A 13,111-nucleotide genomic window follows, 5' to 3' on the forward strand; every position below is an offset into this window, starting at 1 on the left:
TGAACCCTGAAAATATTTTGCTATGTGAAAGAAGTCAGTCACAAGAGTCCCATACTGTATGATTTCATTCATATTACATGTCCAAAATAGTCATGTTTATAGAAACAGAAAGTTAATTAGTGTTTACCAGGGGCTGAGGAGAGGGATGGCAATTTACTGCTAATGCATGTAGGTTTCTTTCTAGGGTGATAAAAACATTCTGAAATTATTGTAGATGATTATGATGGTTGTACAATTCTGTGTGTATACTAAATCACTTAATAATATACTTTAAACAGATGAATTTTATAGTATGTGAATGATCTCAATAAAGCTGGCATTTCTAAAAGGTAACAAGCATAATATGAAAAAATAATACATCATCTTAATAGATACAGAAAAAAATAATGAAATTCAAAACCCATTCAGGATTTTTTAAAAAGTCTTAGCAAACTACAAATAGAAAGAGCTTCCTTAATCTGACCAAGAGTATCCTAAAAACCCTTCACCAAACATCAGAATTAAAGGTGAAATATTGAAAACCTCCTTTCTGACATAGAAGAAACAGAAAGCAGAATGACTGAAAAGGAGGAAATAAATTGTCATTATTTTAGATGACATGAGTGTGTACTTAGAAAATTCAAATGAATTTACAGACAAATTGTAAAAATTGTTGAGTGATTTATCAAATTTCTTGGATACACAAAAACAGAAAATAAAGGAAATGTTTTAAAAATATATAATTTACAATAACATCAAAAACACCAGAGACCACAAATAAATCTAAAGATGTGCAAGATCTCTATGGTTAAACCTATAACATGTAATTGAGATAAATTTTAAAATGCCTCATTGAAAATATCTACTTAAATATTACCATAGTATATAATTGTTATGGTTGGAAGACTGAGTGTTGTAAAGAAATTTTCCTGAATTTGATCTATATATTTAATGCAGTCCTAATTTAAAAACAAAACAAAAACAAAAACAGCATTTGTGGAAATTACACAGTGATTTTAAAATTTACGTTAAATGCAAAGGACCAAAAATAGTCAATCTTTAAGAAGAACAAAGATAGAGGACATATAATATTCAATATAAAGATGCTATAAAAGTATAGTAATCCAGATAGGGTGGTATTGTCTTAATTCTATTCTGTCGATTAGAGGGTTCGAAAATAGATATACATGTAATCATTCACTTGATTGATAGCAGCAGTGATATTACAGTGCAGAGAGAAAAATTGTCTTCTAAATAATTAAATGGTGGTGGGTCAATTGAATATACACATAGAAAAAAATTAATTCCTATCTTTTACCTTTCACCATGCACAAAAATTAATTCCAGAATTATAGTATATGTAAAACTGAATGTCAAAACAATAAAGATTCTAGAAGAAACATAGGAGAAAAACTTCTATGTTTGGGGGTGAGCAAAGATTTCTTAAGACACAGAAAAAAAACAAAAGAAAAGATTGATATTATGGACCCATTAAAATTAAGATCTTCTATTCCATCATAGATGCTAATAAGAGTAGAAAGGCAAGCCATAGGGCATGAGATCTTTGCAATACATATATCCAACAGATGACTTGTATCCAGAATTCATACAAAACTATAAATTAAAGACAAAAAGACAGACCATCAAAAAATAGGCAAAATATTTGGACAGACATTTCACAATACTCCCATCAAAACTGTTAAAATGAAAAAGACTGACAATGCTAAGGACTGGGAAGGATTTGGAGCAACTACAACTTTCATAAGGAGCTGGTAAGAGCATAAATTGGTACAACCACTTTAGAAAACTTTTTTGTTGAATAAATATAACCATATTCAATTAAAGACAGGCACAAGAGGCTGGGAACGGTGACTCATGTCTGTAATCCAAACACTTTGGGAGGCCAAGGTGGGTGGATCACGAGATAAGGAGTTCAAGACCAGTCTGGCCAACATGGCAAAACTGTGTCTCTACTAAAAATACAAAAGTTAGCCAGGCATGATGGTGTGTGCCTATAATCCCAGCTACTCGGGAGGCTGAGGCAGGAGGATTGCTTGAACCCGAAAGGCAGAGGTTGCAGTGAGCTGAGATTATGCCACTGCACTCCAGCCTGGGTGGCAGAGCAAGTCTCTGTCTCCAGAAAAAAAAAAAAAAAAAAAAAAAGACATGCACAAGAATAGTAATAGCATCACTATAATAGCTGAAAATTGGATACAATGCAAATGTCCATCAACAGTGGAATGGAAAAATATATTTTGGTTCAATCATATATTAGAATGCTATATAACAATGAGAATGAATGAACCACAATATGAAGATGTAATTAATTTCTTGAACATAATGCTAAGCAAACGAAGACAGGTTTTAAAAAGTTACATATTGTATGATTCCATTTATATGAATTCAGAAATTAGCAAAACTAAGGTGGTAGAAGTAAGGATAGAGGTTTCTTTTGGAAGGGTGAGATACGACAGGCAGCGGGCTTGAAGGCATTTCTGGGGATGTTGTTAATATTCTATTCCTTGATCTGGGTTCTGGTTACATGGATCTTGTCACTTGGTTAAAATTTATCGGACTGTACACTTATTATTTATATCCGTTCCTGTATAAATGGCATACTCAAATAAAATCTTCTAAAAATGAAATGAAACATAGACACCTACATTGCTTTCCATTTTCCTGCTGAGGTGAGAAGCAAATTCTGCTGACGTTGCTGCTTTCAGTTTGGTTTCTAAACTGGGAGCATCTGAGGAAATCCGGCCAGGAGTAATTCACCATCCCCAGGACTGATTCACAGCCTTCTTTTGCAGCCTCACAGAAGGACCTACAGGGCAGGAGTCCATGACTAAAAAAAAAAAAAAAGAGAGAAAGGTGAAAATTAGTGTCTTTACAGAATAAATTTTGAAGTAATAGTGAAATTAAAGTTAGCCCCTGTGTTGTGATATTATCTTAATTTATACTTACTATAGTCAGCAACTTAAATTTTTACATTCAGTCCTATGACAGTGATTTTAGCTACTCTATGGTCTTGATTCTAGAAGAAATAGCTAGTTCCACATCATCTAACTATTTCTTGTAGGGGCATTTATCAATAATTTGTTTAATATTTACTGGGCTAAAATATATAGTTGTCAGCCTAAAAGAGCTCTATTTAATATCAAAAGGGGAAAATTATCATGGAAACAAAGGCCCTCAAATTGCAAAGGAAGAAGTAGGTCAAAAATATGTTATTCTTGTATTTTTATCTTCCCTTTGAGAAATTCAAGTATCTCTGAGTGGTAGCAGAGAGTAAGCTGTTCCATTATTAACTTCCCCAGCCTCCCTGGAAAATGAACATTATACAGACAAATGGCAACTTGGAAGACTTTGTACAGTTATTTATCTTTTCAGATTTCTAGTCTGTCATCGGCAAAATAAAAAAAAATGCAAACAATTGTCTGTTAATAGTATGAGTAATGATGCCTCCGGAGCTTATCTTTATTTACTTAACATGCCATGAAACAGTCCTAGATCCACAGCTCTGTGGATGGAGATGGGATACTAACAAAGTCAAGGCCATGGACTTGTTTCCTTGCAGACCCAGGTAATTGTTCCTACTTTACAGCTGAAGGCTGCATCTCTCACCCTGGCTGGTCAATCGCTAAAGGCATTTCAAACAGTTTTAAGGAAACTGGGAAAGGAAATAGACATGTCAGTTAAATCAAAGCATACACTTCACAAATGTGGAGCCAATAAGATATCACAGAATCATACAATATTAGATACGTAACAAACCTTAAACAATACCTTATTCAAATCCTTCATATGAGATAGTTCCAGGGAGATTCTAGGACAGACTTGAGGTCAAACAGCTCCTAATGGCAGAAGCAGGAATAGAATCCTGGTGTTTCAAGTTTCAGGACACATTCTACCTACTCTCTCTGTCTCTTCTCTTCTAAGGACCTAATACCTGGGTTTTTAAAACTCCTTGATCAAACAAGCACATTTACAATACCCCATTCATACTTCTACAGATTACAAAAATATAAGGGGATATGCCAGCCATTGAGATCAAATGAAACTAATAGGGTCTGTAAAATAATCTTAGGGCAGAGATCTTTGTACATAAAATTGGAAAAAGGGAACTCAACAATTACATTCAGATAAAAATATTTTACCTTCCTCTCAGAAAGTCACCTTAAAACTGAGTATCTTTTAGAATACTGATCTTCATATAATTGTCTACATACATTAATATGTAACCAAATTCAATAGTGAAGATGTTGAAGAAGAGGTTTTGTATTTGAAAGAATTAGCTTCAGCATATAAAATATGAATTGGTTCAGGCAAGTTTCTTGGTATGAAGAAGACACCTGAAATATATTAGATATTTCTAGGACCAAGAAAGGATCACTTAAATAACAGTTTTTCAATATTTCCTGCCTGTCCTGAATCTTATCCCAGAGAAGTTAGCGAATATGTTTTCTCAAATAAAACTAGGATACACAGTAAAGGAATGTGGAGAACATAAAATTACTGTATGCAGTTACTTATGTTTGCCAGGCACTGTTCTTAGTGCCACACATGCATCACCTCACTGATTTCTCAGAACAGGATGAGTAATAGGTGTTATTACTCATCCCCAATACACAAATAAGGAAACTGAAGCACAGACAAATAAGACATTTGTCCAAGTTCACTGAGGGAATGAGAGTCAGAGCCGGGATTAGAACTCTGGCAGATTGACCCAGGACCTATTCTATTCACTACTGTACTACAAAAGTCCTAATTTCATGAATGCATGTCTTGCAAGCACAACGCAAATGTTTTTTTTTTTTTTTTTTTTCAAATGGAGTTTGGCTTTGTTGCCCTTGCTAGACTGCAGTGGCGCCATAGGCTCACTGCAAGCTCTGCCTCCTGGTTTCAAGCGATTCTCGTGCCTCAGCTTCCCGAGTAGCTGGGATTACAGGCATGCGCCATCTCGCCTGGCTAATTTTGTATTTTTAGTAGAGATGGGGTTTCAACATGTTGGCCAGGCTGGTCTCAAACTCCTGACCTCAGGTGATCTGCCCACCTTAGCCTCCCAAAGTGCTGGGATTACAGGCCTGAGCCACCGCACCCAGCCAAGAGTGCAAATCTTGATATGCACTTTGTGAGTGGCACCATCATATACATGATGGGTGAGATCTCCACTCTACAAAAGCCTACAAATGTGCATTGAATCAGTATTCGTCAAAGGGGCTAAGGAACACAAGGAAAGGGTAAATACACTTGTGCTTTCTTCTCTAGGTGTGAGCCAGCCCACAGTAAAGCTATAAAACAAGCTAGGCTTGTCGTTGGTGTTCCTCCTTTGCCTTCTAGTTCTTGACCAAGGCCCCAGGGTCCCAATGCCATTGTGATCACCCCGATGCCAGCACCCCACCTAGATGGCCACCTCTACCAGAGTGCTTGAAACATATTATTCCCTTCCTACAATCAAAACAGCACTCCCAATTGCAGCTGATCTCAATTAAGCTTTTAAATAAGAAAACATATGAAAAAAAAAACCCAGAATAACGCATAATAATAGATGAACACTTAACCCTCCCAGAGATTTTTGCATCATTAAAAGAAGACTGCTTACTGGGGCAATGGAATCTCTAACTGATGAAATTCCAGTTACCATTTAAAGGGGAAAAAAAATTCAACATTTTTTGAAGACGAGAAACATGTCTGCAAACTGAACAACACTCTGGAGCCCAACTCTCCCAAGCGGTTCCTGGACCTTTTCTCATTTCTGAACTGACTTATTTTATTTTATTTTATTTATCATTCTACATCTTTTCTTAGAATCTTCAAGGGTAACAAAAATGAAGTATCATGCAGGAGGCCAACAGACTGTTTTCAAGTTCTAAAGTTAAGTCTTTAATTCAGAAATGGAATCATTGTCATTGACTCTTACGGTGGTCATTTTTCTACAGGAAAGCCTCAGTCTATCACCCTGCAACTTTCACGTGGCCACTCCTCCACTGTTGAATCTTGGGCCAATAGCTCACTCATGTCAAAACTCAGTTTCCTCATTTGAAAAATGAAGGTTTTGGAAGAGCTGGAGTTTGGACCATTTTTCATAGTCCTTTTACTACTAACATTCTGTAAGTCAAAATTCATTCTTTAAGGCAATGTTTCTCAGAGGAGCACTGATAATCCCACCAGATTTGCTAAATTTCAAAAGGTAACAGGCATTTTCCTCAAGATTTGTTCTGGGAATATATAGAGACATTCAAATACCATTAGGCCCTCCATTCTAAAAATAGGGCCTAAGAAAAATGTCTACTGTGTTTCCAAATAGTTCTCTTAAGAGGTGTAACCAACTGAGACCCATAAGCTTTAAATTGCTGGACCAGGATATGTGAAATAGTGATGGGGTATTAATAACTAGCAACACTTTCCAACGGTGAGCAAAATGAGGAGTCATTTTTTTCTTGCATTGCATAAAATTCAACTGCCTGTGGAAGGTTGAAGCATTTTTGTTAAATTTGCTTTTCATCACATAGAACAGCGTGGTGAGATAGGCCACACTATTTTGGAATATGTGTCTATATCCAAGCAACAAACAGATTGATGACTTTAAAACAAGTGCTCTGGACAGGGAAGGAGACCACTTTAGCTATCTAAAAACTATTTTAGAAAGGGTGATTATTTTAAATTGATGTCTGAAGTGCATTTGGTGTTGTGCAAAAGTACCTAGTACATTTCAACTAAAGTTAAAGCAGAAAGCTTTTATACCTCCTCTATAATTATTTGTTCAAACATTTGATAGCTATATAAATAACACTACAATATAGTGATAGTGAAGTTTTTATGGTGTTTTCACTAGGAAGGCTGTTATAAAATTATTTATCTAGCAAAACTTGTACAGTTTATCTATAAAAATGTTAGAGAATTTATCTTCAAATAATTTTGTTATAATATATATACAAATTAATACACCGATTTTATCTGCAAAAAAATTCTGATAAGGACGTAAAGTTTAAATTATGAAATAAGTCATAGCCACAAAGCAGGCTTATATGGTTAATGGATTTTTAAGTTTTATAAATCACTTTTCTCTTAACTTTTGATTTTGAACTACTGTTAGACTTACAGAAAAGTTATAAAAATAATACAGAAAGTTTCCATATATCCTTCATCCAGACTCCACTAAGGTAAACATCTTACATAACTATAGCATAATTATTAGAACCAGGAAATTAGCATTCATACAATACCTTTAACAAAACTAAGGACCCTATTTGAATTTTGCCAGGATCTCCATTTAGGATCCCACATTGCATTCAATTGTCACTTTTTACTTCTGGCAAATAAACTAATCTTTAAATATTATTAGGAGAACTCAGAATTTAAAACTCTTTTTTCATGAGAAAAAAAAAAAAACAGAATCTTTGTGACAGGTGGACTTTAAGATGGCCCGCAATGATCTCTGCTTCCTGGTATTCATGCCCTGTTTAATCCCCTCCCCTGGAGTGCAGGTTGCCTGAGTGATTTGCTCCCAACCAACAGAAGGTAATGGAATGTCAATTTCATCATTAGTCTACATAAGATTGTGACTTCTGTATTGCTAACAGACTCTCTCCCTTACTGGCTTTGATGAAGCAACTTGTCATATTGAGGAGACCCACATGGCAAGGACCTGAAGGTTGCCACTGGCTAATAGACAGCTAGGAACTAAGACCCTCCAACCAAAGCCTTTAAGGAACTGAAGTTCTTCCAAGAATCACATGAGCTTGGAAGTTGATCCTTCCCAAGTCAAGCCTTCAGATAAGACCCCAACCCTGCCAACATCTTTATTTCACCTATGTGACAGACCCTAAAGCAGAGGACCTGGCTGGGCCACTCCCAGATATCTGGCCCATAGCAACTGTGTAATAATATATGTGTGTTGCTTTAAGCTGATAGGTTTATGGTAGTTTGCAATATATAACTAATACACTTTTCTTGACACATCACATTGCCAGAGGCATGCTACTGAGTTTGATGTCCTATTCATTGGCAAGACTCACACAATCGTCTTTTTTAAAATACATTCCTAAGTTTGTCTTTGTTAGGCTGAGCTGTTCAGTGAAAAATGCTCACAAAATCATAGTCACAGGCACCTCCCAGAGCTGCAGAACTTACTTAGTCGTGAAGAGAATGTTAATACTGGAAGGATCTTCCAAGATAATCTACTCCCATTTTCTCCTTTTGCATTAGGAGGAAATTGAAGCCTAAACAGATTTCATAGCCAAATACTGTGACTCCAGTCCAGTGCTCCCAAATATCTTGCCTATCTGACCTCCTTGCACAATCCATTAGCAACAGATAACACAGGAACATAAATCAACAAATGACAACACTACTGGAAAATCCAAATAACAATAGATGGCTTGTTCTCCCTATGATAAGCAAACAGCATTGGTTTCCCATGTCAGCATATTCTGTGACCTCAAGAGACCATATAAAAGTTTAGGCTTAGTGGGGTATGAGAAGCAAGAAAGAGGCTTCTTTGGTTTCTACTCCACTAAACGTGGGGATGGAAAGCTGTGCAAGGGAATTTTTACATGTGTCATTGTCTCCCATCAGAAGATAAATAATGGAAGCAGTTGGGGTATTTTTTGGTCACGTTGGTCTGACTCTAAAATCCAGGACTGTGTCATTCTTTTTCTTCATTTGTAATAGTCATGATCCTACCAAGAAAGAGGTGAGCCACTAAAGCAGGTTCACTGCAGAATGTTTAATGAAGGGCTCTGATCTCCTACAGAAGGAAAAGGTACAGGCAGGGTTTAGATAAACCAACAAGGGGTAGTACAGTAGGCTGCTGCAGGGAGCTGTTAGCACCCTAGGTTTAAGAGACAAGGGGAAAGAGAATTTTCTGGAACTTGGAGAGAGTTATATGGGGAAGGCTGCTTGATAGGGGTCGTGGCCTCTTACAGTGAGTGGGTTGCAGTCAACCCACGTAACCTGGCAGAAAGGAAACCAGGGGATCACTACCCAAACTGCCTATTTTCCCACACTCTGATCTCATGCTGGTGGCTTCCATTGGCTGAACCCAACAGGAAGCTAGAAAGTAGCCACTGTTGAAGCAGCCTCTCCTGGGAAGAGTTGGGATGGAGGAGAGTGGAAAGTAGATATGGAGAAGTAAATGAGAAACAGCCAGCACAAAGCTGCATGCCTTGCACCTAGTGAAAGCTCAGCAAATACTTGTCAAAGGATGAAACACAGTGGTGTGTGAGCAGATTAAACTATGATTAGCTTGACATCTGGTGGGACTGTTTACACCACAAGAATCAGCAAATTGTACAAATAATGGTTTTGTTGTTGGTTTGTTTTTTTCCTTCTCAGGGATCCAATTTACCAGCACACCACTGCATAAAAGTCTAAATCATGTCATCTACTACAGAAGGAAAGCTGTTTTCATTTCTACTCAAAAGAAAATTACTGCCGTGAACTTCTTGAAACCACATAAGAAATGATCTCAATATTAACTCCTTCTCCACCACTTCTACCACTCCTCCTTCATACACATTATTTTTTCAGGGAGTATAGCTCAGGGGTAGAGCATTTGACTGCATATACATTATTTTTTTGGTGGTAATATCATCTACCTAAGTCTCCAAGTCCAAAAGCCTTTGCCTTCCAGTCAACTTAGACATTCATATGCAAATAATCACTAAATACTGCCAATATTACTTCCTAAAAATCTTTCAAATCCATTTTCCCTTCTCTCCCATTTTATTTTCTAGAATAATTAAGCCAGCTGTACTCTCTCTAATATACGGTAGATCTGGCTGTTACTTCACCTGAATTGCCTTTTCACCCCACCTTGTTTACATGGCAAATTTTTCTTCTTCCTCCAAAATTAATTTCAGCAGTTACCTCCTCCCTGCTAGTAGCCTTCCCTAATAATGCCAGATAAAATGAATTCCTCCCCTTTCTCTGTGTTACCTCCATGCCTTGTAAACTGATCACATTTTACAGCAATTTAATTGTGTTTATGTCTGGTCCTCTATTATGCTAAGCCCCTTGAAGACAGCAGTATGTTTTATTCATTTCCATAAACCAGCATCTAGCAGTGTGCCTGGCACATTATAGGCACCAATAAGTGTTTGCTAAAGGAGTGAATTGATAATTTTCCAGGTATCTTTGTTGAATAAACTGATGCCAGGAGCTGAGATAGAGCTAGTTCCTAGTAAGACCCTCTATCCCTCCCTTTACATCAGGCCCCCCCACCCACACTCCCAACCTTGGCAATAGTAACTGCTTGCAGGACTGATCCCATCATGACCTCTTTTCCCACTTCAATCAATTATGACAGGATGCTCAGTATATCCGGCTCTCCCTCACCTCCCAGACTTCCAGATCCTCACGGATCAAATGTAAGCTTCACAGTGAGTTTTCCTGAACAACACTGCCTAAAATTGCACCTCTTTTCACCATACTCCCACCCTCCCAAAGCTCTCCATTCCCCTGCTTTGCTATTTTCGTTGCACTTATCACTAGCCGCTAAACCAGTGTTTATTATCTGTCTGTTTATTTGCTTACTGCCTATCTCTCATCGGCATAACATAAGCTCTGTGAAGCCAAGGATATTTGTTTATTTCATCTGCAGCTCTATCCCTCCTGTGCACAGTCAGCACTCCATAATTATCTGTTGAATAAGTAAATGAATCACATGCAGAGGTGATTCCTGCCTGAGATAAAGCTGTCAGTAGCAAAGGTGGGAGGAGAACCTAACTCCCAACTTAATGGGGAATACAAAAGCTCACACTACCCTGCCCAAGAGGTGCCCTCCACTTCAGGTCAGCAGGTTCTACGTGCACTATTCAACATTTAAGTAATGCCCATGTAAGAGTTAAATGTCAGTAAAACTGTCATAAATGAAAAGCCTACAGACTGAGGGTCTTGTTTGTTATGCCAATAGCAGTGTGTCACTCTTAAAATACATAAACTTAGAAAATACTAACAGATAAACACAGTTTGAATTAAGATGGGCATGAATAATGTAAAAATGACACAGCCACTCTGAAAGAGAATATAAAATTCCATACTCTTTTAACCAACACATTCCTGATTTTCATTAATATTTGGCATACTTACCAGGGCCCAGGGGATGAGAGATTAACAGATCACAAAAGAAATGTGCAATCGTTTAATTATTTTGCAGCTGTTTTGATTTTTACACATTATAAAATGATGCCACAAATATGGATATTCAAATGAATTGAATCACAAGTATTATTTATAGATTCTAGTCAGAGCCACATAATTATCGGGGGAACCAGCCCCCAATATTTCAATGTAGGTTCTTTCTATTTTCCCTAAGGGTTGGTCAGTCTAAGAAATAAAGAGAGTACAAAGAGAGGAATTTTACTGTTGGGCCTCCAGGGGTGACATCACATATTAGTAGATCCGTGATGTCCCCTTGAGCCTCAAAACCAGCAGGTTTTTATTAAGGACTTTAAAAGGGGTGAGGGTGTACGAACAAGGAGTAGGTCACAAAGATCACATGCTTTAAAAGGCAATAAAGATCACAAGGCAAAGGGCAAAGCAAAGATCACAAGGCAAAGGGCAAAATTAGAATTACTGATGACGGTCTATGTTCAGCTGTGCACATATTGTCTTGTTAAACATCTTAAACAACAGAAAACAGGGTTAGAGAGCAGAGAACTAGTCTGACCTCAACTTTACCAGGGCGGGATCTTTTCCACACCCTAATAAGCCTGAGGGTACTGCAGGAGACCAGGGCGTATTTCAGTCCTTATCTCAACCACATAAGACAGACACTCCCAGAGCAGCCGTTTATAGACCTCCCCCCAGGAATGCATTCCTTCCCCAGAGTATTAATTATTAATATTCCTTGCTGGGAAAAGAATTCAGTGATATCTCTCCTACTTCCACATCCGTTTATAGGCTCTCTGCAAGAAGAAAAATATGGCTCTATTCTGCCCGACCCCGCAGGCAGTCAGACCTTATGGTTATCTTCCCTTGTTCCCTGAAAATCGCTGTTATTCTGTTCTTTTTCAAGGTGCACTGATTTCATATTGTTCAAACACACGTTTTACAATCAATTTGTACAATAGTGGTCCTGAGGTGACGTACATTCTCAGCTTAAGAAGATAACAGGATTAAGAGATTAAAGTAAAGACAGGCATAAGAAATTATAAGAGTATTATTTGGGAACTGACAAATGTCCATGAAATCTTCACAATTTATGTTTCTCTGCCACGGCTCCAGCTGGTCCCTCTGTTCAGGGTCCCTCACTTTCCTCAACACATAATACCAATGAATTATTGAGGAGAAAAGTACTGCACAGAGCTTGATGAAATGTGTGTGCTTGTGACACTGTCAGTAACATGAAAAGGCATTTTTAGAAATATTTGATCTGTCATGGCCTGATTCTCTAGCTTTACATCTTTGTAAAATGAAAGTAATTGGAATTATATGACAGTATCTTACCTATGCTTTGAGCTATTTTGGCTCATAAAATGAAACCTCATCTCTCACTTCATATTTTATGTATAATGCCAAAAAAGCAACTAAGTCACCAGTGTTGCCTGATGTTGAAAAGGGAACTTTGCTACAACCAGCTGCCTAAACAGCCAGGTTGCCAGAACTCATGTGGCTGACTGCTGTTTCCAGGTTAGCAGATAAATTCGGGAAAGTAAGCAGCAAATGACTTTCAGAATATTTCTTTGGTAACAGCAACAGTGCTCATCTTTTTTGTTTGACTACTGATCTATATACATTTTTAAAAATTATAAATATGAAAGTATTTAATTCCTTAATGTTTCCATTTATTCCCAAATGTAAAACAATTTGGGACATATGTAACTTAACACCTAGAGCCTGAAATTCTATTTTCTACTATGAACTGTTTAAGCAAAGACCAATCCATCCAATACACAGAGGGGTCCAAGCAGATGACCTGGCTCCTCCCCAGGGTGATACCCTTTAAATATTTGTTTAATGTTTATTTAGGTGAGAAACTGAGATTTGCACTGAAGAGAAACAGGACTTTAGATAGCAGGGACCCAATTTGCAAACTCAACTTAGTAAACCAGAAGTCCTGCAGTTAACTCAGCCCATTCTTTCTGAAGGCAGTTAGGTGGCCAGTTGTTGCTACTCGATATGATCCATC

At 37.4% G+C, this 13,111-nt stretch overlaps 1 protein-coding gene across 3 annotated transcripts in view; it reads right to left on the reverse strand.

Annotated features, from left to right (window-relative positions):
• CORIN (corin, serine peptidase) overlaps window positions 1-13,111 on the reverse strand; it is a 254,519-nt gene that overhangs the window by 148,753 nt on the left and 92,655 nt on the right. For all 3 annotated transcript variants that reach the window (XM_054486844.2, XM_054486842.2, XM_054486841.2), the window contains exon 5: window positions 2,643-2,824. In XM_054486844.2, coding sequence (XP_054342819.1) covers window positions 2,643-2,824 — 182 coding nt within the window. The remainder of the gene's footprint in view (window positions 1-2,642; window positions 2,825-13,111) is intronic.

The sequence above is a fragment of the Pongo pygmaeus genome, chromosome 3 (genome assembly GCF_028885625.2).
Source record: "Pongo pygmaeus isolate AG05252 chromosome 3, NHGRI_mPonPyg2-v2.0_pri, whole genome shotgun sequence".
Lineage (NCBI taxonomy): Eukaryota > Metazoa > Chordata > Mammalia > Primates > Hominidae > Pongo > Pongo pygmaeus.